Source organism: Podarcis gaigeae (assembly GCF_964106915.1).
Source record: "Podarcis gaigeae genome assembly, chromosome: 16".
Classification (NCBI taxonomy): domain Eukaryota; kingdom Metazoa; phylum Chordata; class Lepidosauria; order Squamata; family Lacertidae; genus Podarcis; species Podarcis gaigeae.
Window position 1 is genome coordinate 16,569,707 of NC_139693.1, and position 26,688 is coordinate 16,596,394.

Here is a 26,688-nt window from a genome sequence, read left to right on the forward strand (position 1 = left end):
CCTCCGAATACCCCCGCCTCCTAGCTTGGGGACTTTGCATTTCCATTGGCTGAGTCCCCAGATCAGGCACCTCCCCCGCTCCGGCCGAGCTGTCATTCGTCAGCCCCTCCTGCTCCATCCTCCTCCTCCGCTCCTGAGGTGTTCGCGACGGCGACGGAGCCGAAGCCCCGCCTCCTGGCTCGTGGAGGATGCTCCCATTGGCTGAGCCCTTAGCTCGGGCGCCTCCCCCGCTCCGGTGACGGACACTTTGGTATGAGGGGACGGGGGCCGAGCATTTCTTTCGCCCCTCAGTCGCTCGACGGGCCGCCGACGCCTTCGCCCTCGCCATGATGATGGAGTCGCTGCGCGTGCAGCGGCTTCAGCCGGGCGTTGGGGGCACGCTGCGCTCGCTGCGGCCTGGCGTGACGGCGGGAGCGTCCCTGGCGGTCGCCTCGGCTCCCCCGCCGCCGCTGCCGCCGCCCCCGCCGCCGCTCGGGCTGTCGCTCACCCTGGGGCCTCCTCCCCCGCCGCCGCCCCCGCTGCCGCCTCTCCCGCCGTCGCTCTTGCCGGGCGTGACAGCCGGATCCAGCCCCCCGGGAGCCGCGGCGACGGGTCCGCCCGCCGTGCTGAGGGAGGCCGTCGAGGCCGTCGTCAGGAGCTTCGCCAAGCACACGCAAGGCTACGGCCGCGGTGAGGATGAAGGGCTGCCTCGGCCACCGTTATCTTCTTTTCGCCTCTGGGCGTGTGCAGAGTGCCTGCCTCACCCATCCAGGCTCGCATAGCGGCACCAGTTGCCGTGTCATAAGCTTAGCCTAGCCTACCTGGCAGGGTTGTTTTGTTGTTGTAAGGATAAAGGCGGCCGGGGAGGAGCCTTACAGAAGGCCCAGGGTTTCTAGGAGGAAAAGTGGGGTGAAACATGTAAGATCGAGGTCGAATGTATCCCTGAGGGGAAATGGTCCCGCCTTCCCATTAGCCAGCTGTTTAAAAAAGACTGTAAGCATGTGGAGTGGTCCTGTCTCTTCTGATGGACAGCTTTTTTAGAAGCGAGGGCTGAAGCATGTGCAGAATTCAGTTGCCTTCTCTTAAGCGCAGCCTCTCTTGCAGTGCTGTTGTCACATCAGTCAGAAAACTTCATTGCACTCATTTTGGTGCCTGCTATCTGACAACATCTTAAGGCAGCCCTTTAGGGAAGTTTTTAATGTATGAGGTTTTATTGTGTTTTTAATATTCTGTTGGGAGCTGTCCAGAGTGGCTGGGGAAACCCAGTCAGGCGAGGTATAAATAATAAATTATCATTATTATCATTAAAAATGATTTTGTTTATAGTCATTCTTTATTATTATTATAGATTAAATTTATATACTGCCCTTCATCCTTAGATCTCGGAGCAGTTCACAGCATAAAAAGCTTAGATAAGCCTATTTAGATATGTAGGAATGTTGATGTGTGTTTTAATCTGTTTTTAGCTTATTGTTTGTTTGTTTGTTTGTTTGTTATTTTTTAGCATTTTAAATAGCTGATAATTTGGTGTGTTTTTCTGTAAACTGCTTTGCAGGTTATTGCTTTCTTTTTAAACCAATCAAGCAGGGAGAAGACTTGCAGAATACCTAGAGCTTCTTAGAGGAAAAGTAAGATAGAAATGTAAGAAATGAAGTCAAAATGCCTCTGAGCAAAAAATTGACTTGACTTTTTACTAGTCAGCTGTTTACATTTAAAAGGTGAGCTGAGTGTCTTTCTTTGGTGAAAAGCAACTGACTACTGGAGGAAAATTGTCCTGTAGATTTCAGTAAGGAAGTGTTGTGGTCTGGTGAACTGGGGAGCCCCAGTGGTGTGGATTCTTGAGTCGGGGGATCTTGGAGAGGGAAGACAGTAATTGGGGGGTGTTGGTACAGGTGTTGTGCACCTGCAGTTCTGGGTAGAGAGGCCCTCTTCTTCCCATCTCCAGCCCTTGATCGCTTGCTAAGATTGCTTGCTTCCCCGCTGAGAATTATATTTGTTCATTGATTTAAGTACGGAAGTTAGCATTTTTGGCTTCTAACTATTTGAAGTAAAAATAAGCTACCGGTATTTAAATCCTACACATCGGAAGCAACCATTGTTTCTTCTGTAGCCTGATGTGTTATGTGGCTTATGTTAAGTCCAACCATAGGGTAGATGTCTAGAATGTTTGTTTTCAGCTAATGTTAAATGAAGGGGTCTTCCCCCGCCCTGAGAAAGCTTCCCATCAATAATGTTCCCTCCCATCCTTTTTTTCAGTTTGGCTGTATTTTTTAGCAATGTTTTGTCCCTGTTTTTGGAACAAATGGGGCCCAGGTTCTTCTTGTCTGTTTTGGGAAATGTTTTCTAGCCTGCTACAATTTTTTTGTTCTGGGATAGTACAGAGGGCCCTAATTGTGAACATAATTCAGGGTAGCCTCAAAATGGGCCAACTTCAAGACCTGTTTGGTTGGCTTATGAAATGCAGGAAAGAAGCAGTTAAAATGAGTTTTTGCAAACATCTATGTGGAAAAACGTTGTCCTCTGCTCCAAATGGGGCAACTTTGTGGCCACTTGGGGTGTCAGATGTTGGCCTACAGCAGCAGCAGGCCCAGTAGACTCCGCCTTGCAGGTTCTAAGCAGCAAATGCTTGGCAGGCAATCTGTGACTTAAACACAACACTGCTTTCCTGGCTCTGAAAGGCTTTGAGGCCATGTGGAATCATTTACTCTTTCCTATTTAATATGCAAGTCAGATGTGCTGTCATACACAAGGTAGGGACTAGAGTATGTGATCCAAGGCCATAAACAGTGGATATAAATAACAGCCAGTAGTCTGACTGTAAACGTCTTCACTCTCAGGTAGGAAATGTAAATATGAACTGCTGCTTTTCCTACTTGTTGAGGTCTTTGAAATATAAGTTCTTTCAGTGAAATGCAATGAAAGGGGTTTTTGAACAATCACTCTGGGCAGCCCCAGTCAGCACAGTTGTAGTCCGAAAGTTCTGGAGGGCAAGGGTAATAGAGGGCTAGGTTTTTATGGATGTTTCCTGTTTAAGTACTGTGTCCAGTTCTGGGCACCACAGTTCAAGAAGGACACTGACAAACTGGAACGTGTCCAGAGGAGGGCAACCAAAATGGTCAAAGGCCTGGAAATGATGCCTTATGAGTAACGGCTAAGGGAGCTGGGCATGTTTAGCCTGGAGAAGAGGAGGTTAAGGGGTGCTATGATAGCCATGTTCAAATATATAAAAGGATGTCACATAGAGGAGGGAGAAAGGTTGTTTTCTGCTGCTCCAGAGAAGCGGACACGGAGCAATGGATCCAAACTACAAGAAAGAAGATTCCACCTAAACATTAGGAAGAACTTCCTGACAGTAAGAGCTGTTCGACAGTGGAATTTGCTGCCAAGGAGTGTGGTGGAGTCTCCTTCTTTGGAGGTCTTTAAGCAGAGGCTTGACAACCATATGTCAGGAGTGCTCTGATGGTGTTTCCTGCTTGGCAGGGGGTTGGACTCGATGGCCCTTGTGGTCTCTTCCAACTCTATGATTCTATGATTCTAAGATTGGCATTGCTTTTGCTGCTGAACTGCAGTCCCCCAACGTACATTAGGGTATGGCAAGTTCGTAAGATAACCCGAGCCCAAACCATTCAGGGCTTTAAAGGTTGTTAGGAGTTCAATGAACCGGACCTAGAAATACATTGCCATACAGAGCAAATGGTACAGCATTGGTGTTACAACTTCCAACCAATGATTGCATTATGTACTGGTTGAATTTTCTGTTTTCTCTTCAAATGCATTTCCATGTAGAGCACTTGGTGTCCCTAGTACAGTACTGTACATGGATAACTCAGTCTGCTCTTTCCAGAAAGCAAGAGCATTTGAAATACTGGAGGAAGTAAATTAGGGGTGTGTGTGTGTGTGTGTGTGAAAGAGGTCTCTATTTGTCATCTCCTCTCCCTCTTCAGAGAGAATGTGAGAACGGATAGCAATCTGATTGGGCTTTATAAATGATATTAAGCCTAAAAGAGGATCTCTTTATGAGAAATAGAGGGAGTTGGGCAAATTCATAGTCACACTAGCTTTTTGTATTTATGGAGTGGGTTCTCATTTCAATTAACATAAACCTGGGTTTCTTTTTACTATGCAAATCTGTGTAGTCTTTGTGTTTTGTTTTGTTTTGTTTTGACTTTCTTTTTTTCCCTTTTTTGCTGCTCAGTAAATTCCAGTCTTACAAAAAAACAGCTAGTATTAATATGGTACATGGGTGCGGATTGAGAATAGCATTCTGTTAGACCCAAATATATGTGAACCCTGGCATTGAAATGTCTGATACTACTTCTGAACCAGCAGTTAAGGAGATTTGTGTAGCATACTTGCTTTACTTAGCATATTGCCTCTACCTTTTCCTTCAGCTCACAAGCAATTTTTCTCTCTTCAGTCATTTCCCTATATTCTGAAGGACTACATACACAGTCTTCAGATTACCTGTGTAAACATAAGCATAGTCTTGTATAAATTAGCTTGTAGAAGTTGGGAAGACATCCTAGAGCAGCAGCTCATACTGTTTATATGTGCTCCAAGCCTGAGGTAGAACTGAAGTAACAGCTTTCTCCCGAGGACCAAAGACAAACTGTGTAAAACCAACTGTAAAAACTAGTGTAGACAGTGGCTCCTGTTGTAATCTTTAAGCACACTTCCATTCCAACATAAGTCAGCTTCATTTCCACAGTGCTTTGGACAGCATTGCTTTTCCATAGTCTTGTTGGAGCCAGTAAGCAGCCTCTGGAAAGCTGTTCTTCGTTAAGCTTTTTATCTCCTATGCGGTGTTTGCATACTTTGAGGAAAGGCTCAGCCAATTCTTCATGGAAACCTGGACATCTTAGACATCATTGCTTGCTTTTTCAAATGTTTCTAGCCAAAATAATTATTTTATTTTTCCTTGGGCTTTTCCATCTTCCTTTTAAAATCAGAACCTCTAGGCTGCATTTATTTAAAATACAAGTTAGTAGAGTGATCTAGAAGAAGCGCTACAGCCTACACACAGTTTTTGTCTTCTTTTAAGATGTCACATTAATGGGGTTCTTAAGAATGCTGGTGACCAAGAAAGGATTGACCCTTAGATATTGCAGAATGAATTCCATCTTCATAGTGGATTAATATATTTTGACAGACTGAAAAGTATCTCTTCTGTAATTAATCTGTGTTGTGCAGTATTGCCACAAACTCTTTCGCTCTCTCAGTTAATATTCACAATAAATTTAAAACAATAGCACTGCTGTTTCTACATATTATATTAAAATGCAAAACAGGACTTTGTTTCTAAGCTCATGCATTTTTGCAATCTTAATTATGAAACTATTTTGTTGTATCTTTTCTAACCAAAATATTCATACTATTTGTGCTTAGGCTGCTAATGCTGGTTTCCATCTTCTAGGGAAGTACTAATTTTAGTCAAGGAGTGCGGCTGCTTAGCATAATTATCCACTGTCTGGCCTCATGCTTCTTTCACAAACATAACACTTTGCAGTACAAAGGGGACAGTGTGTAATGGGATCTTGTCTGGGCTGAGAATAGAACACCCATGCTCAGGCTACAAAATACCATTTTTGCTGCTTTCAAACATCACAAACAGACACAAACCGGTTGGTTGCTTTCTTGACACATGATGAATTGATATTGTGTCATGAAGATTCTAGATAAATAATGTGGGGGTTTACTGGGATAAGAGGGCAAGCTAATGGCCAATTCTGAGAGAACAAACACTTGCAGACAATTCTTAGAAGCATAGTGAGCAGTATTAGACTATTCACTCTGTTTGGCCATAGCCATTTCCACACTGAGCTAGAATGCTATTTGTTTCATTTGGTGTGTATTCAGCGAAGTCCTACTGGGCAGACCCTTTGCAATTAATGAACCTAAGTTAGTCATATCTGTTGACTTCAGTTGGTATACTCTGAGTAGGACTAGCACTGAATACCACCCATATACTCTAGAGGTATGCTTTTTCACTTAATTTCACACTGCATGCATGGGAGTGGGAGCATTACAGTGCAATATACATCCTTCTGTCCATGGGTGACTTATGCCATCTGTGGGCACCAGATTATCCAACTGTTGATTTCAAGCATCATAACATAAATCTAGAATGTTTATTTACCACAGAGGTATTTAGTTCAGCTGACGGGCTGCTTTTAACAGTTAAATTGACCCAGCCCTGAAATTTTCTCTCCCAGTTTTTGATGCATGAGTAAAGCTGCCCTTTGAAAATAACAGTTGGGCTTTGGTAAGTGACCTGGGTGTGTGTGCATATTTTATGTGTCACCCAGGGTAGAATCTGCTTTAGGGGAATTATTTTGATTTATTTTTTTTGAGCAAGCAAATAAAAGGCATACTAACGTAAAACTGCTAATATATTTGATTGTGCATTATGGGTTTGGTTGCTCTGTGATAGCTTGACAAACTACTACAGAAGAAGACTTTAGGTCGTCTTTGGAATGAAAGTGCATGTTTGACATTAGTAAAAATAAATTTTGCTTGCCCACATTTGAATTCCAGGCATTCAGTGGTTTCCCATACAGCATACTGCACAGATTGTCTATGGTTTCCTGTGAGTTCCTTTCATTAGTAACTGCTGTGTTTGTGTGTGTGTGTGCATGCACATGTGTATAAAGGAAGCCCCAAATCTGAAAAATCTCCATTAATAGTCATTCCTCAAAATCTTGCTGAAACTATTTTAGCAGCCTATGTATCTATTATGTCTCTTATTCCTAGAGCTAATCAAGCTGTTGTTGCTGTTGTTGTTGTTGTTGTTTAGTCGTTTAGTCGTGTCCGACTCTTTGTGACCCCATGGACCAAAGCACGCCAGGCACTTCTGTCTTCCACTACCTCCCACAGTTTGGTCAAACTTATGCTGGTAGCTTCGAGAACACTGTCCAACCATCTCATCCTCTGTCATCCCCTTCTCCTTGTGCCCTCCATCTTTCCCAACATCAGGGTCTTTTCCAGGGAGTCTTCTCTTCTCATGAGGTGGCCAAAGTATTGGAGCCTCAGCTTCACGATCTGTCCTTCCAGTGATCACTCAGGGCTGATTTCCTTAAGAATGGAGAGGTTTGATCTTCTTGCAGTCCATGGGACTCTCAAGAGTCTCCTCCAGCACCATAATTCAAAAGCATCAATTCTTCGGCGATCAGCCTTCTTTATGGTCCAGCTTTCACTTCCATACATCACTACTGGGAAAACCATAGCTTTTACTATACGAACCTTTGTTGGCAAGGTGATGTCTCTACCTTTTAAGATGCTGTCTAGGTTTGTCATTGCTTTTCTCCCAAGAAGCAGGCGTCTTTTAATTTCGTGGCTGCTGTCACTATCTGCAGTGATCATGGAGCCCAAGAAAGTAAAATCTCTCACTGTCTCCATTTCTTCCCCTTCTATTTGCCAGGAGGTGATGAGACCAGTGGCCATGATCTTCGCTTTTTTGATGTTGAGTTTCAGACCATATTTTGTGCTCTCCTCTTTCACCCTCAATAAAAGGTTCTTTAATTCCTCCTCACTTTCTGCCATCAAGGTTGTGTCAACTGCATATCTGAGGTTGTTGATATTTCTTCCGGCAATCTTAATTCTGTCTAGGGATTCATCCAGCCTAGCCTTTCGCATGATGAATTCTGCATATACGGTAAGTTAAATAAGCAGGGAGACAATATACAGCCTTGTCGTACTCCTTTCCCAATTTTGCTAATCAAGCTAATTCACATTAATACGAAAATTCTTTTTCTTTGCTGTAGATTTGCATGGAGAAGAGAGATGGTGGTGGTTCTGAAAAATCTAGATTTGATTCACCCCACTTAATCAATTTCTGTTGCTCCTTGCACTTCCACAAATCATGGTATCCATCTGGATTGCCTAGATAGGGTGGGCTGGAAGACACCGTTTTGCAATTGTTCCAGTCCTTCCTGGAGGGTAGAGCTTCAAAGATGCTATTGGAATTTGACTACTCAACTTCATCAGCATTGGCTAATGAGGTCTGCAGTGGAGAGTGTTCTACCTCCATCCTCTGTTTTGCTTAGCATCTAAATGCAGCTACTGTACTTGGAGAAGTTGTCTGGAGATGTGGGATTAAGTGCCATCAATATGCTGATGACAAGCACCAGTTACATTAATTCTGGGGAGGCAATAGAAGTCCTGAATGAGCTTGATGAAAAACTGGATGTAGGTGAACAAGCTGAGATTGAATTGAAATAAGGCAAAAGTATAATTATCTGAAAAGCTGATTTGGGGTTAGACATCTAGCTTCTGTTAGAGCTGATAGCCCTCTGCTTGAAAAACCAGGTTTATGCGTGCTTGTGCTCTTGATGCTAGTATTGCTTCTTGGTACCCAGATGGTAGCTGTGGGCTTAAATGGTTTTGTATAGCTGAGTCCTGTGTACCAGCTGCATCTTTTGCTGAGCAAGGCAGTTTTAGCTATTATAAAACATGTCCTAGTAACGTGAATCAACCTTAAATTCAAGAAAAGATAGGTCATAGCATTTTATAAAAATATATAAAATAAGTTGGATCATTGCAATGTGCTTTCCTTGGAGCTGCCCTTTGAAAAGAGTACATAAATTTTAACAGGTGCACAATGTGGCAGAGTTGTGACCAAAACATTTTTTAAGAAAGAGATCTAGAATATGGTTGTTGTACCAGATTCTTTGCCTTACAGTTTATTTCCAAGTGTAGTTCAAAGTGCTGCTCATTTCCTTTAAAGCCCTAAATGATTTAGGACTAGGGCACTTGAAGGTTGGATTCTGTCCACCTACATAGCTCTTCATTGGAGACCCATTTCAGTGTTCTGCCACTAAGTGAAACTTTTCTGTTGACAAGACCTTTATTTTTTGGCTTTGTAACTCTCTGCCCAAAGAGGTGGGTGGTCCTAATAAAGGTATTCTCCTACTGTGGATTTCTGATATTTTTTCTATGGCCCAGTATGGCTTAATTCTTTATTGTACATCTTAAAAATACTTGTATGATGTGCTATCCCCAAATCCTTGAATTTGCTGAGAAATACCACATATGAATCTTGAATCAACTGCTTGCTTTCTCTTGGATGTCTGTTTCAAAATCTAGCACAGAAAAATATTATGAATTGTGCTAGGTGTGTCTTGGCAGGTCAGACTATTTAACCTGCCCACTCTCAAACTATTTTCAGTTGCATCAGAATAGCACACAAGGCATGATGCAGTAGTATCTTTGTTTTTAAATGTCAAGAGGGTGCCTATTTTTAGGGGGTAATGAGTTGCAATTTCATGCTCTAAACTTTTTTCTGCCTCAAAACCAATCCTTTGAGGCATTTTTAATGTCAACCTGAGTATAGTATTGTTTGCCTTAGAATAACTTTTACTCAGTAACTATCACCACAGGCTTTCCTTTTCCCCCTCTAGCATTGGACATGTCCCAAGGATGCTGAACGTCTAAGGCAACATTCTTCAGATTTGGCTGCTGACCCTTGGTCATGGTTGAACCTGTCTTTGTATCTCTCTTGAGTGTGGGGGGATGATAAGCAGCAAATGATGATTGTAGATTATATTTCTCTTGCTGCCTTCTGTGTAAATACTCTATTATGATATATGCCTCTTTCTCTATTTTCAGTCAATGTTGTGGAAGCTCTCCAGGAATTCTGGCAGATGAAGCAATCACGTGGTGCTGATCTGAAAAATGGTGCTCTGGTGGTTTATGAGATGGTCCCATCGAACAGTCCTCCTTATGTCTGTTATGTCACATTGCCTGGGGGGAGCTGTTTTGGCAGTTTTCAGGTTAGAATGTGTTAACTAGATGTTTTGATTACTTTTTGTTGTGGTGGTCTGGAACTCTGATCTGGTGGGGTCGATTAAAAGTTCCTTAGGCAGTGTACAGATGGCTTTAGTGTACAGATGGCTTTCCCTTCATACCACAACCATGGCACTAGCCCTGATCTAGTACAGGCAGCTAGAGGATTCTACAAATATATCCTGTGGATATGAGAGCTGCTCCGTGGTCTGTATGTGTGTGTGATTCATCACGGGCACAATCCGGTAGGCACAACAGTTAACATGAAATGGGCACGCATCTCTCGCAGTGCCGCTAATTATGTATGGCAGGGCTTGATTGTCCCCAGCAAAATGGTTCTGGATTTAATGGTGACTTACTTGGCAAAAATGGTGTCTCCTCTTAAGCTCACCTCACCTAGGAGGTTTTGCTCGATAGATGCCATCCATTCCTTTCATCAAAATGCATGGCCTGTCTGTACGGGAGTGTTATTTCATACAGTGGATAGCTCAAAACCTATTTTCCCATGTGCAGGGGTGTGTATGTAGAGGCATACTTAAGTTTTTTGCCTCTAATTTCTAAACCAGTGTTACCTGTTCATACCAGCAGGCAGCCCTTGACGGGAGCATCGTTGTGGTGTGTGCATGTTTGATTTCTGTTCTGCAAATGTGACTTCAGCATGCAAAAATTGGAAATAGTATTGTTTCACACACCACAATGATGAAAAATACTGCCAGTGCTCCTTCAGCAACAACTGGTGGAAATAGGCATGCTGCATCCTTTTCTTTGGGCTATTGGAAACAAAATGGCTAGCTTGTTCTCGAGTGAGGTGCAAATGGAGGTAGGGGGGTGTGGCAATAGATAGCACCCAGCAAAACATCTCCATACACATAAAAACCCACAAGGTTGGGTAACTTGTAATTTTATATTCCATTTTTACACTTAGCAGGCAGTTTGGGGAAATCCAAGTTTGGGAAAAGTGTGGGCTGCCAGTTAGAAGAGCTGGATGTTATGTGGATGGATACTACAAAGACAAACTGAGACACAAGCAGCCTCAAGCCTGCATTAAACTTTTGTGTGGATTATCCCTTAAAGTCCATCCAATTGCTGTAGTAAATCATAAGTCTCTTGATTGTCCAAAACAAGTGTGTGAAGCATTATGGTGTAAGTGTCATTGTGCCATAAACTTCAATATATCTTCCTTCCTACCTCAATTTTGGTAGGTTACAGACTTAACACTTGGAAGTCCAGGGTGGCCCTTCCTTTTGGCTGAACCCAGGCTCTGTTTAGTGGGCTTAAAACAGGTATCCTAAACAAGCAATCCTGGTTTCTGAACTGCCTACCCACTTAGAGAACAGCAATGGGTGTTTAGAATAGGGTGTTCACTGCTTGGTTTTAGCTAATTAATTTTGTTGACAGACCCAGCTGTGGTATTTCCTTCTCCAAATAATATGTGCTGACTTCAGCTGCCTGTGTAATTCTTGCATTGTAGATGACTGGAGTTTCTGGGTTTAAAGAGCCCGTTCCTAATGACTTCAGGATGTTGGAGAGCACCATGTCAGCATGCATAGCTGCAACCTAGTAATTTGGGGTAGAAATACATACTTCATAGTATGTGGGATCTAACTGATCTTGGCTTTCGTGATTCCTGTTCTTAAGCATGCCCTGTTCTTCTGTCTCTGCCCGCCCCCTAGTTTTGTCCTACCAAAGCTGAAGCCAGGAGGAGTGCAGCAAAAATTGCACTGATGAATTCGGTGTTCAATGAGCATCCGTCCCGGAGAATCACAGACGAGTTTATTGAGAAGAGTGTCTCAGAGGCTCTGGCATCTTTCAATGTGAGTGCTTTTCAAAGCCCTGCGGCTATAATTGGTGGGGACAGAATTGCTGGGAAGCATCACGACTCCATGGGAAAGGAAATTCTTTGCATCTGGAAACCCTTATTGGCAAGGTTTCTAACAACTCTGGGAATGTCATCAAAATAAACTGTTAAACACCCACCCAGTCCATGCTCTCTTCTCTATTGAATGCAGAGCTTCTCCCAGTTGCATTTTTGTTAATTTGCCCTTGACACTTTCACTATACCCTGTATGGAAGCTCTCTGGAGTACTAAACTGTTCTAATTCCAGAGCCATGCAAAAGCACACCAGAGTTTATGGGACAGCCTTGAGCAAATTGCTCTCACCTCACTCTTTTCTCTATAGTGGGAATAAAGCTTTTCAGTGTTGAGGAAAAATAGAATAAAGATCCTAAAGCACTATGCAATTGTGAGATCATAGGTTTAATTACACTAGACACCTGTTTATCTGAAAATAAAGTTCATATATTTTTGTGTTTGATATCTTCTGCATTAATTACCTGCTTCCAGAAGGAGTGGCTCCAACTATCACCCAACCATTGCTTTTCTGCTGTAAATTATCAGCAAAATTGGAACTGCCTTTCTACACATTTGCTTTTTCTATGTATACATTCTGCTACATATAGAAGTAGAGTGCCACAGAGTTCTGTCCCAGGCCTAGTGGTGAGGTTATGCTCATTATATCTGCGGATGACACCAAACTGAGTGGTGCTGAAGGCATCTACACACCTGTAGAGATTGTACTACTCTACTGCTCTATGGGTTGTGGGGGGAGTCCTGACTTTCTGTAGTCTGAGAATAGAAAAACCACAGCCACAGGGGGGGAAACAGGGTGACAATATTTGGCTGATGCCCTGTAAAATGTATGACAATTCCTCTCTAAATGCCTAGTGTAAGCACTCAATGCTTGATTAATAAGACAGCAAAATGTATTGAAGTTCATTGCATATCTACACTCTAAACTTTTTGTTGTGTACATATTTAAGCACCAAATAATCTTAGGAACCATAATATGGTGACTAGTGGGGGTTTGGCTAAATTGCTAGCCATACTCTTGCTGAGCCACAGTTCTAGGGACTGGGAGTGTGAATGCCTATTAAACTAGATGAACTCTGGTTTAGTTATTTCTGTGTGAGTGTAACTGGAATGCCTGTTGTGTGGCGTGAGGAAGCTTATTTGTGAACCATCAAATTGGGACGTAAGAGTCATTCTTAAATAGCTTGTGTATCTTTCTTCAGCTATCCTGCAACCCTAAGAAAATGGCTATGTTTACATTGTTATGCTAAACCATGGATTAGTGCTATGTGTGTGAGCTGGAATGAGCCTGAGCAAAGCCTTGAGCTTGTGAATTCACCCTTCCCTCTCTTTTTTGGGTATGGACAAGAGACAGAGTTTGCCAGTGTTTCAGTTTCTCTTAATCTCAGTATAGTCAGTTTGTTTATTTATATACCGCTTTCCCCACAAATACATTTTACTCAGAGCAGTCCACCAAGGCTGCCCTGTCTGAGAAAAATGGATGTCTATTAAACATCACACCCTTGCTTGTATCCAGATGCTTTGGAAATGCCTCTTTAGAGGTCTGTCTGCCCTAAGCTCCTTGAATGTTTGTCTTTCTTGCAGGGCAATAGAGAAGAAGCAGATAATCCAAGCACAGGCATTGGCGCTTTCCGCTTCATGTTGGAGTCAAACAAAGGAAAGTCCATGTTAGAGTTCCAGGTACTCTTTTTAATATGATTAATCATTCCTCCGGGGCTGGCCCTACCATTAGGCAAAGTGAGGAGGGAGGGAACTGCAGCAAGTTGTTGGGGAAGAAGAGGAGTGTGTGCCATTTCGGCTGCCTTGTCCTAGCCTGTTGCCCTCTGGCGCTGTGGAAGACACATTCTCATTACCAGTATTAAAGTAAGATTTTTCTGCCAGCCTGATCAATCTATGTACATGGAATGAGAGGTGGCTCCGCCTTGTACTTTGCCACAGGCAGCAAAATGTGTTGGGCTAGCCCTTCATTCCAGCCTTGTGTGCTGTATGCATAATTGGACCAGTCAGGCTGCATTAAAAAAAAGGCCTATTAAATGCAAAGTAGAAAGGGAACCCAAGTGGTTTGGTAATGCAGTATTTTTTTCCAGTTCAGACATACACTGCTGAGCAGCAGAGGGCTTAATTTGCTACAACTCAGGAAGATGAATATTTTAAGACTTAACACCTCTGCAATTAGCTTTAAAATAGGTACTTAAGGGATTAAAGCATGTAATCGATTGGGGAGTAGAATGAAGTGATAGCTTTTGAATTTCTTACCAACTCTAAATCCTCAATCTTGTGACAATTTAAGGAATTTATGCTTTGTATTTATTCTGCTTTTAGGAGGAGAGAAATTTGTCTAGTTCTTGTCACTCCCTCCCCCCCGGACCACTTCAAAATTGCTAAGAGTTGTAATGGAACACTTACCGTATTTTTCGCTCTATAACACACACCCGACCATAACACGCACATAGTTTTTAGAGGAGGAAAACAAGAAAAAAAATATTCTAAACGATACAGTGGATGTATGATTTTTGTGGTTCATGCTGTGGCCACAGACATGTGATCTGATGGTGAGTTTGGGGTAGCCCAATGCAAAAATCCTGAGGATCCATGTGGATCCATGCTTTGTAACCAAGTTTTTGCACCACTGCGGCCCCAGGCAACAGTGGGTGCGTGATTTTTTTGGTGCAAACTGTAGCCATGGACATGCTATGTGATCTGATGGTGAATTTGGGGTGACCCAGTGCAAAAAATCCTGAGGATCCATGTGGATCCGTGCTTTGTAACCACGTTTTAAGTGGGGAGGGAAGAAAAAGCACTCAAGGGACAAGGAACACGCGTGGGGTGGGTGGAGAAGGATGCTGTTAATAATGCAGAAGAGGGGTGGGTATAAGAGGAGAAGGCTCCTCTCCTCTCCCGCTTTGCTCCTTTAAAGCAAGCAGGCTCTGCTTCTCTCTCTCCTCCCCGGCTCGCTGAAAAACTTTGCTGCGATTTAGCCAGCTGAGTGGGGAGAAGAGAGGGACAGAGAGCCTGCTTGCTTCAAAGGAGCCAACCGGACAGGAGCCGCTTACACTCGTGTAAGGGCTCCTCTCCTCTCCCGCTTTGCTCCTTTAAAGCAAGCAGGCTCTCTGTCCCTCCCCCCCCCCCCACTCAGCAGCTCTTCTCCCGCTTTGCTGTTTCAAAGCGAGCCACGGAGAAGGGAAGGAAGGGGAACCATGGATCTTCTGCTCACGACTGCAGCAGATCCGCCCGCCATCCGTAGGCATTCGCTCCATAACACGCACAGACATTTCCCCTTACTTTCTAGGAGGAAAAAAGTGAGTGTTATGGTGCAAAAAATACGGTAATTATTTTTCTGCCTGTTGTAGCAGTTGTAATGCACTGTGCTAGATGCTATATGATTTTTCATTTTCATTTTATTGCTTCTTTTATTTCTTATTGATGGTGTTTGAATTTTGTAGAATTCACATTGTAATACTATACAATATAGTATAAGAAATAAAAGAAGCAATAAAATTAATAATTAATATGAATATTTAATGTGATGGATGTGCCGTCCCCCTTCTTCAACCAAAATCCACAGACATGCTGTGGACTACCTGAATCAAGCTCATTAGCCATTGGTGGCCCATGGACCACAGTTTGAGAACCCCACCTCTAGTTTATACTGTAGTGGGACTTGAAAGCTTAGTGTCTGTGAATGGCAGAGGTATCATGCAAGATGCCTAAGCAATTAAACCTTAAAGTGCACTAATGGAATGTTAACGTTGCTTATTATGTGTCTAGGAAATTTCTGATGATCACACTGTGCTAGCAGCACACTGAATAGACAATAGAGAGACATTCTGTCAAGGGAAAATTGGGCCCCAGAGTTTCACTGCTATGGGCTGGAAAGGAGCCAGATTTGTTTTTTTCTTTTTCTTTTTGAAGGCAGGTGCCTCAGACTGTGACTGCAAATCAGCTTCCCTGGTGCTGATGTCTCCTCCTCTAGTTATGATAACATTGCAGTAGGTTAGCAGAGCAAGGTTTATATTAGTGGCCCCGCTTATACAGAGTGACTCAGTTGGCTATGTATTACTCCTGCTCTTGCTGTATTTATGGACCTGCCTGCCTACGTGAGGGAGGTTTATGGGATAGTTTTTGGCCTGGGCTGCTGCTGGCCTTCATGCAGTGTTGTAGCTCTAGGATTCTTAGTGGTACATGCACACAGAAGACCCAAACCATGAGAATCTCTGCCGGACTTCACAGTCCTTCTGTGTAAGTGTCAGGGTATTTTCCCAAGGCAGCTGGAATGGTTCTTCTAGGCAACAGGCCTGCATTGTCTTGAACTCTATCATGCTGCATTTTTTGCTAGCCTCCTGGGACAGACAAAAGGCCTTTGTAAGAGCTGAGATTTTCACCCATGGCGCTGTGATCCCTCTGCCATATGACACTGTTTTGTAGAAAAACAGCTGGGGGACAGTTAAGCTGGCACTCAATCCCTCTCCTCACCCCAAAAACTTACAACAGATTTGTGGAGACTCTTGGCTTTTCTTTTATTAGGGGCAAATGAACTTGGTAGAATTCTGCCAATAATTTTGGGTGATACCATTTTTTTAAAAAAAAGGTTTTTATTTATTTTCCATGGTACGGAAGATACATTCTGAGAAAACAATTGTTACAACAGTAAACAACAAACAACTTGTTCCGATATGATTATTACATAGCATGACAAAAGTCTGTAAAGTTTCTTTTTATTATTCTAAAAGATCATGCCACATTTCCCCATGAGCGTTGGGTGGATTCCTGCCACAGTCTGAAAAATTAATGTATTCAGTAACATTTGCCATATGTTATAAAAGGATAGGGATTGTGTTTGTCCTTTCCTGCTCTGACCTGACATGTTAGTTTCTTGCCCAACGCTATTGGCCATAAGCTGGTGTACCAAGAATTGAAGTTAAGCCCAACATCTGGCTAAGTGGTCATAATTAGGGTAATCTTGGGTAGACAGGATAGTAAGCCCAAGTAGTGCTAGTGCATGATGTATTTCAGTGGTTTTGTTACATATTAAGCTTACTTCTTTGAATATATTTTAATGATATCGCAAAGCCACCACATATGGAAATACGTACCTTTGACTGTGCACCCCCTCCAACAATTAGGGTTGACTTCCTAAGATATTTGGGATAGCCTCACAGATGTATAGTGCCACTTATGCAGAAGTTTTAATGAGGATTCCGATTTTTGCATAAACCAATTTCAACGGTATCTTGGACCACAAAGCTGTCCACTTTTCATTTGCTATTTGTACTTCGATGTCCATCTCCCACAGCGTTTTTGTGTACAAAAGATTGCTACATTTTAGGTTTATTAAAGCTTTATAAATTGAGAAAGCTATACCCTTAGAGAATGGAGAGGGTTGGGGGACACCAATTTTATGTATTTATACCCCACCCGTCAAAATCTTTCCCAGGGTAGTTTACAGGAAGTGGTAATCATACAAAAGTACTGTATAAAATAATTAAGGCATACGATAAAACACAAACAATCCACAGTCTAAAAGCAGCATAAAGCTGATAAACATGGATTTATAATTCAGAGTTTTAAAGGCCTGGGAAAAGCAAAACATATTTCCCTGTTGCCAAAACGACACCATAGCAGGCAGGCACCCTGTCAGCCTCCCCAGAGAGAACATAATTCTGAAGGCCCTTTTCTCTACTCACCAGCCACTGCATCTGTAATGATGGAAGCTTAGAGGAGGGCTTCCAAATATGATCTCATGCAGTTAAGCCGGGAAGGACTGGGCGATGGGCTCTGCGGGGTGGTGAATGCTTCCCTCTGTGAGGGAGCCTTCCCAGACCCGCTGAAAGAGGCGGTCATTAAACCGCTTCTTAAAAAACATCTTTAGACCTGGCCAATTTGGCCAACTATCGCCCAGTCTCAAATCTGCCATTCTTGGGCAAGGTGATTGAGCGGGTGGTTGCTGAACAACTCCAAGCACGCCTGGAGGAAACGGACCATTTGGATCCCTTCCAATCGGGATTCAGGCCTCACCATGGGACTGAAACTGCCTTGGTCGCGCTGGTTGATGATCTCCGGCGGGCTAGGGACAAAGGTGAGAGCTGTTTCCTAGTTCTGCTGGATCTCTCAGCGGCCTTTGACACCATCAACCATAACATCCTTCTGGACCGTCTAGAGGGGCTGGGAGCTGGGGGCACTGTCATACAGTGGTTCTGCTCCTTCCTCCTGGGCCGTGTCCAGAAAGTGGTGGTGGGGGGTGAGTGTTCAGACCCCTGGGCTCTCACTTGTGGGGTGCCTCAGGGTTCTGTCCTCTCCCCCATGCTTTTTAATATCTATATGAAGCCGCTGGGAGAGATCATCAGGGGGTTTGGACTGGGTGTTCATCAGTATGCAGATGACACCCAGCTCTACCTCTCCTTTAAATCAGAACCAGTGAAGGCGGTGAAGGTCCTGTGTGAGTGCCTGGAGGCGGTTGGAGGTTGGATGGCGGCTAACAGATTGAGGTTGAATCCTGACAAGACAGAAGTACTGTTTTTGGGGGACAGGAGGCGGGCAGGTGTGGAGGATTCCCTGGTCCTGAATGGGGTAACTGTGCCCCTGAAGGACCAGGTGCGCAGCCTGGGAGTCATTTTGGACTCACAGCTGTCCATGGAGGTGCAGGTTAACTTTGTGTCCAGGGCAGCTGTCTACCAGCTCCACCTGGTACGCAGGCTAAGACCCTACCTCCCCGCGGACTGTCTCGCCAGAGTGGTGCATGCTCTAGTTATCTCACGCTTGGACTACTGCAACGCGCTCTACGTGGGGCTACCTTTGAAGGTGACCCGGAAACTTCAATTAATCCAGAATGCGGCAGCTAGACTGGTGACTGGGAGTGGCCGCCGGGACCACATAACACTGATTCTGAGAGATCTGCATTGGCTCCCAGTCCGTTTCCGAGCACGATTCAAAGTGTTGGTGCTGACCTTTAAAGCCCTAAACGGCCTTGGTCCTGTATACCTGAAGGAGCGTCTCCACCCCCATCGTTCAGCCCGGACACTGAGATCCAGCGCCGAGGGCCTTCTGGCGGTTCCCTCATTGCGAGAAGTGAGGCTACAGGGAACCAGACAGAGGGCCTTCTCGGTAGTGGCGCCCGCCCTGTGGAACGCCCTCCCATCAGATGTCAGAGAGATAAAGAATTACCTGACGTTCAGAAGACATCTTAAGGCAGCCCTGTTCAGGGAAGTTTTTAATATGTAATGCTGTACTGTTTTTAACACTGATTGGGAGCCGCCCAGAGTGGCTGGGGAAACTCAGCCAGATGGGCGGGGTATAAATAATAAATTATTATTATTATTATTATTATTATTATTATTATTATTATTATTATTAAGTTCTTTTAGAGAGGGCAGTCCTTCATTCTGACTCCTCCCTGTGAATGGACTGAAAGGAAAATCCCAACACTTTGGCTAGGGCCTGGAACGGACTGGGATCCTGCATGTGTGTCTCTCTTCTTCTCCAGTGCCTGGTCACTGTGAGCGTGCTCACAGCTGCATTTTGAGTTTCCACACCATTTTCAAAGACAGCTGCATGTACAATGCTTTTTCAGTAGTCTAATGGACAAGGCTACCAGAACATGGTCAACTGAGGCTTGGCCATCTTGGTCTATAACAGGTAGCAGCTGATGCACTAGAACTCCATGCCACAGAAGCAGGCAACCAGCAACTCCAATAACAAGTATGGTTCTATGAGCATTCCCAAATGGTGGTCCTGCTTTATTAGACAGAGTGCTGCCTAAGTAGATTTAAGCACCACCTTCATAGATGGATGAACTATCCATTGCCAACAACACCTCCATTTTGTCTGAATTGACCTTGTTTATTTACCTTTATCCAGTACATTACAGACCCCAGGCAGTGGTCAGTGCTTCCAGAGTCTGATGAAAAAAAGAAACAGAGTTTGGTGTCATCCCCATGTTGACGATGCCTCACTCAACATTTTCATGTAGATGTTAAAGAGTGGGTGGGTGGGAGCAAGATGAAGCCTTGTGGGATGCCTTAGAGCTGAGCCATAGTAGGAGGTGAAGGTATCTTTTTCTCTCTCAGAACATCTAGTTACACTTCCTCTGAGAAGCATTTCACCCATCAGTGGACATCTCTTTAATTTCCTTCTCTTTGCTTCATTAGTGTTGAAACAGTGCTTAAAATTGGGCTGCTTTCCTTTGGCAGGAGCTGATGACCGTCTTCCAGCTGCTGCATTGGAATGGCAGCCTCAAAGCCATGCGAGAGAGACAGTGCTCACGACAGGTAAGCAGAGCTGCAAGTGGGATTCCTGAACCTTTGGACTGACAATCCTGTCTTCTGTGTGGGATTCATGTGGCTGGCAGTGGATTCTCCCAATGCAGTATGGGAGGGTGAACCCAGGTGTAACCCATGAGCGTCTTTGTAGTAAAGGCTTTAATATGTCGCCACTTGCCTTCAGCACAGGCTGGGTAAGCTTCCCTATTCAACAGAGTTTATTTGAGTATGCTCATTTGGGTCTTCATGGGGCTAGTGACTTCTGGCTAGATCAACATTCCAGCAGGCACACCAACAAGAAGTGATTGCCTAAGCTTTCTTGTTGCTCCAGCCCTCACTACTGCATCTTAGCCATGTCTATCTGTGCCAATCAATTTCTTTTTTTTTCTTTCTTTTTTTTCCTCATTCTTTTTTATTAGTTATTTCCAAAAAGAACACAAGGTAACACACAAATACAAAGAAAATACACAGAAAAGAAAAATTAAAAATAATAAAGGAAGCCCCGTAAGAGACGACTGTGTTATGGATGATATGGAAATGATAATTGGTGCCAATCAATTTCTGTTTGCCCAGTCTTCTTTGAAGTCCCGCTTAAAGTATGCACCATCATCTCAGTGGCAGATGGGCTGGCTGTAGTGGTTCCTCTGTGGTTGGTCCCTGCCCATTCCATTCCACTGCCCTGGTATTTGGGAGACACTAGTTTCATCAGTCAAGTGCTCATCTGCTGATCTCTCTCTCTCTCCCTCCCGCTAGGAGGTGTTGGCTCACTACTCTCACCGTGCTCTCGATGACGATATAAGAAACCAGATGGCAATGGACTGGGTCAATCGGGAGCAAAATATCCCAGGGGCTCTTTCAAGGGAGCTGGCCTCAACAGAGCGGGAATTGGATGAAGCCCGGCTGGCTGGGAAAGAGCTGCGGTTCCACAAGGAGAAGAAAGACATTCTGATGTTGGCAGCTGGCCAGCTGGGGAACATGCACTCTTCCAACTGTTGAGAAACCCCAGAGAGCTGTTCTGTTTCCCCTTCCCTTCCCTACACTCTCACTTCACAACCAACTTGCTAATGGGGTGTGACCTAGAGCTTGTTACAAAATTGAAGGGGCCAAAATGTCCAACCAAATTCTTCTAATTGGCTTTCAAATTTTTCTTACGTTATCGGTCATGCAACATGCTGTTTGGATTTTGAAGTCTAATCTGGTTGTAGATTGTTGAGATTTGGCAAGTGAATAACCTGTATTGCCAAGCAGATAGATACACCCACCCCCTATTTTACTTACACACAAACACCATTTTTCAATATACTTCAGCCAGAGAGAAATGTCTCAAAATCTGAAAGTTGAAACTTGGTCAGGTTGAGTTTGCTCATAGTTGAGCTTCAGTTCTAACCTGAATCACATCACTTAAAGAGTGTGCACAGATGCCTCTTTTTGAAGAACAGGGGCCCATTTGCACATTTTAAAACCTCTTTGCTAAAAAAAAATATCTGTATAGATTTTATAATGTACTTGGATATTCTTAGTTATCTTTTTTCTCTTTGGGATAGAGAATTTCTTATTGATTCACTATAGAGCACATTTTTAAATGTAGCCTTTTTAGTGTTAAATATACTAATGCTCATTTAGTCCTCAATTCTATCCAGGTACTATACAGTATTAAGTGGAAATGTAGCATTGCCAAGAGGATACTAGTTTTGCCATGGATATAAGGCATAAACTGTATGTTAGGCAAATGTATTCCTGCAGTTTATGTAGTTTGATACACTCCTTTTCCCCTTGCCACCTGATAAGCACAGCACTTAAAACACTCCTCTTCACTGTTCTCGAACTACTATTAAGGTTTTTATTTAGTTGGTTAATGGCATCTTGTTCTAGCTGGTGTCTTGATTGCAAGGTTCCACAGAGTTTGAGCAGTTCCCTATTGCTGCAAGATCTCGTCATTGTGGCTGAATTTGCGCATCACTGTGTAAACTGTTGTTAATGGCTGGCTGTCATGTCACTCCACCCCTAGCACAAGTGGGAGCAACAAACCACAATCTCTGACATAGCGTTACATTTGAACCAGAGATACTGGGTTGCTTTTCTCTCTCATAAGTAAAATACAACCCATCTAGTTGCGCTTCACGAATGAATTGCGTCGCTTAAAGGAGCTTTCCAGGTTCTAGAGATTTGAGATACTTTGGGACATTCCACACCAAATCTATGTGCTCTCACAACTCAGATTTTCTTCAAAAAAATTATGTGTAGATACCTATGAGATAACCTCAAATTAATATTTTAAGATTTTTTTGGTCCAAAATTGGGTGCAGGAGAATTTTTGACAATTTCGATTTTCGCATGATTTAGGCTAATGCACTTTCTGCATCAGTTTAGAAAAAAACCTCCTGTTTTGCTTATTTTTCAACTGATTGGGGTTATTTTGGTATCAAAATAAAGCTAATTGTGGCCTCTTTAAAAATAAGGTATAAAAATGGTATCAAGTGCCACAGAAATGGGTCACCAACCATTCAAAGTGAATTTTTGTCATTTTATTTCTGGTAAGTTCAATAAGCCATAGCGTGCAAACCACAACTAACATGTGTATCAATCTTGAGTCGTGAGAGCATGGTTGAGTATTAAAATCAAGTGATTTGGCATGGAATGACCCCTTTATAATGAATCTTAATAAGGAGCTCCCAGCCTTTGGCATTTTAGTCTCTCTGTGCTTGCCTCTTGCAGGGAAGGAAGATAGATGAAATGTTGTTTCTAAGGTGCTCAGCTGATTTAAAAGAAAAATCCCTGACTCATTTTCTTTCCCTACTAGCTTCAGCTTCTTGATGAATGCAGAATCATAGCTGCCAACGTTTTCCTCTCCCCCCCCCTATTCTGAATAGGATTCCTCGCAAGAAAAGGGAAAAGTTGACAGCTACGTGCAGAATCCTTTGATTGGGTTGCAGATACCATAGACTTCTCTTGAGTCAAAGGGGGAAGCACTACTTTGTTGTTATGGTTGTGTTTGACCTTCATATCAGAGCGCTGGATTCAGTTGGTGCCTCAGAAGGGTCTACTTCCATGATTTGCTTCTGTGAACTGTGATGTGTGCAGTCCACAAATCATGCTATTTTGGTTCATTTCCAATCAAGCAGCCTCCTGTGTCTCGGGAAACTGCATCGGCAGAGTGCTCTGTGAGTTAGCCTGTCACACAATAGCTAGAGCTACTTGTTTGTAAGTGAAGAACTCTGATTGTGCAGCTGCAAGGAGAAATGCCTCTTTGTTCGAGCAACATTAGAAAGTTACAAAAATTTGTAGAATACAAACTTTATATATGTATGCACTTTTATATAAAAAAAGAGACTGAAACTAGGAGCAGGACTCTTAAATAGCAATACTGACTATGTATATAGAGAAAGTTCCTTGAAGCTTCAGAGACAGGAGTGCTCTGCAGATCACGTGTAATATGAGGGAAAGCTGATGTAGATGTAAGGGGGAATCATGTCAGCCACCCAAAAGCCAAGATCACTCATCTGCACTGTGAGGAGAGCATTGCGTGTTCTGTGTCTGACTTTGTCATATCCGCCTGGTAAAGAACTGCCTTCCAAAGCACACCCTTAAGATTTGGGACTAAGACAGTATCATGAACTAGCAAAATGTGATGTTTAAGGATTAAAGGGGGGGAAATAAAATAGGTTACAGAGGGGGACTAGGCCTCTCAAGAGTGCTGTGTTGTGACACTTTTGAATAATCTTCCTGATTAACAGTGCAATCTGAGGAAGTCTGGTTGAGTTCAGTGGGGTTTGTTCCCCTTTAAGTGGGTACAGGATTGTAGTTCTAATTGAGCTTGCTTGAGATAATTTTGTTACCACCCAACACTTAAATATCTTATTACGTTGATACAGTAACAGTACTACTTCCAATTCAGTGCGTAATTTGAGGTGAAATTGGGGTTACCGTATAATCTACTTTATTAATTGTGAACACAGAACTAGGGGGTGACAGTTACTTCCAGGTTGATGCTAAATCCAGTGGAATCTTTTGTGTACATGGCATTGACTTTATTTTTAAAATTGTGTGAGGAAAATAACAGTAGTGGTGATTCTGACTCGGAGCTTTATGTAGTTTACTTACGGGGGGTGGGGAGCTATCCAGAAGCACAACTGTAGGACTGTGTGATTGGGGAAGGGGAGTATTGGGCTAACATTAGTGCTGTTTTGAGTGTTTCCTACCCCAGATTTTCAGGGTCTGACTTGTCATCAGACCTGTTGCACCTTAACCCATGTGCAACAGCATTCCTGTAGCCTTGGGATTAATTGTCATGGTTACACTTTAAAAGCACTTCACTATTTACAGGGTAGAATAAGAGTTTAATCAGAACATCCTTGATGTTGCCTTTCTGGTCTTGACATTGGGCATGGAAGATTGTAACTGGAGGGAATGAGGAGAGGCAGAAGACAGCTAATGCAAGGCATTAGCTTACCCTTACGGTGAACAAAGATCTTGGATCCCATTGATTCTTTCTACTGAAAGGGAAAATAGCCTGGCTTCCTGTAATTCCATCCTGGAAGTCATTTTGTGTTATAATATGTTTATAGTAATTCTTCTATCTCAGAAGATAATCTTCCAGGGTATTGTCACCAGGAATGATGGAGCTAGATGACCTGTGCACTCAGACTATATTTTAATTTGATAATGCCTTGATCAATTTGCCTTGTTCAACACTCAAAGGGCAAAAGACAAAGCAGTCTCAGTGCTGACAGCTGTATATAGCAACACATGGTTTGTGATAGTATTGTTGAGTCCTTTTATATGGTAATTAAAACTGACAGGCCCTTGCTTATAATTGTATCTTATAGGAGATTGGTACAAAGTGAAATTGCTGTCTGGGGCCCGAGAGCCACAAAATATTTGAACCAGCGTCAGCAGGTAAAACACCAGATTGCTCCCCCAAGGTTTTTTGCAACTTTCACATGCATACCATTCCTCACAACTGGTATTTGGGTCCTAAAATAATGGTAGCCCTGCAAAATGTGGGTGAGGAGAAAGGGGTGTGTCAGCTGTTAATGCACTTCTGTGTCCTTTGTGTGCTGCTTAGGAATGCAGTTGTATACAGGAATAAGAACTTGGTGCTTCAGGAAGTGTGGGTAGAACGCTCTGAATTGGGCATTAGAAGCTGAGGACAAGACACACACACACAGGGATCCAAATTAAGTCATGACTAACCTGGTTCTGTTGGTTTCAAGTAGACATACTAACTTAGTCTAGATACAACTCTTATGTGTACAGGATTATTTTCCACCTGGGAATCACCTTACTGAAGCTGAGGGCCTTTAGTCTCTTAGCCAAATGGTGTATAAGCAGGTGTACTTTGCAGTCAGACCTCCAAATAGATACTTCATAACTGTGGGAGCTCAGACTACCACTCTGAGAAAGGGAGAATAGACAAAGGGCTGCAGAAGATATGTGGAGATGGTAGTTGTTCCATAGGGAGCTCAAGAAGTGGCATTATTTTGGCCTCCACACTATGTCCATTTGTATACCTGAAATAATAAATCAGTCTTGTCCTTTATATATATATTTTTATATACAGCTTTGTTTACACAATAGTATTAATGTTGAAATGCATTTATAAAGTTGGCTTATAAATAATCCTTTGACAGTTTGTATATGAATGTCTCACTTGCTTCACTTACTACTTTCTATTAGAAACAAACTATGTACAGGGTTTGAGTTTTTCCTTTACAAACATGTGGCGCTTGAATTTTCCTTGTGGAGAGACCTGCCTACAGATGTTTGCCTCTGGGCAGGTCCCAGCTGTCACGTATAACCTGATTCTCCACATCCCCTCCTTTTGGTGCTGGTTTTCTGAATAAGCTGCCTTCCTCCTCTTCATTCAATATTTCTACTGTCCAGGTTTTCAATGCTGTTTTTTTCTAGTTCAGAGATTACCATACCTAAAATAGTTCTACATACTGTCTGGCTTTTCTTTTACTATAAGCGATAAAGTCCAGTACTTAATTTTGTAATGCCTAATTTTATACAATAAAATAGCATTTTTTTGAATCTCTGCTCCCCTTGGTTTTTTCCCAATTAGAAATTCTGCCATTAGATTTGTCCCCAAAGCTTGTTCTGTCAACAGGTTAGAGCCTAATCTGTTAGTTCTCTCTTCCTTCCCCCACCCTCTTAATGATAAGCCTTTGCCATTTGGCTGCAAGAGCTTAAGAGCTCCAGACATCATCCTGTCTGCAAAATTAGTGCATGGATTGATAGTCTAGACTAGAGCATGGGTAGGCAAACTAAGGCCCGGGGGCTGGATCCGGCCCAATCACCTTCTAAATCCGGCCCGCAGACGGTCCGAAAATCAGTGTGTTTTTACATGAGTAGAATGTGTGCTTTTATTTAAAATGCATCTCTGGGTTATTTGTGGGGCATAGGAATTCATTCATTTTTTCCTCAAAATATAGTCCGGCCTCCCACAAGGTCTTGAGGGACAGTGGACCAGCCCCCTGCTGGAAAAGTTTGCTGACCCCTGGTCTAGAGTGGCATTGACATTCAGGACTGGCTGCCCTTTGTCACTCTTCCTAAACGCATGACCTTTTTTCTTGCAGTGAAAGAGGGAATGCTTTTGGGTGCCCTTCAGTTCTTTGAAACATGCTTCTCCTGGAGATGGAAAAGGGGGAAATTACCCCTTCCTCAGCACATTGCTCACTGCTTTTCCTTGAATTTTGAGCTGCATCAGAGATGCACATGAAAGGTCTAGTTCTTTCACATTAGAAGTCTGTGCTTCCCCCCACCTCCAGGGGCTAAAAGTCATTTAACTCATCTTGCAATATC

General features: G+C 43.1%; 1 protein-coding gene across 1 annotated transcript; it reads left to right on the forward strand.

Annotated features, from left to right (window-relative positions):
- Positions 1 to 160: 160 nt before the first annotated feature.
- LIX1L (limb and CNS expressed 1 like) lies at positions 161 to 25,917 on the forward strand. The gene is made up of 6 exons (XM_083716535.1): positions 161 to 669; positions 9,583 to 9,746; positions 11,433 to 11,573; positions 13,214 to 13,309; positions 19,816 to 19,893; positions 20,638 to 25,917. Exons 1-6 carry the CDS (start codon positions 327 to 329, stop codon positions 20,878 to 20,880), a joined length of 1,065 nt encoding a protein of 354 aa, XP_083572661.1. The 5' UTR covers positions 161 to 326; the 3' UTR covers positions 20,881 to 25,917.
- Positions 25,918 to 26,688: the final 771 nt, after the last annotated feature.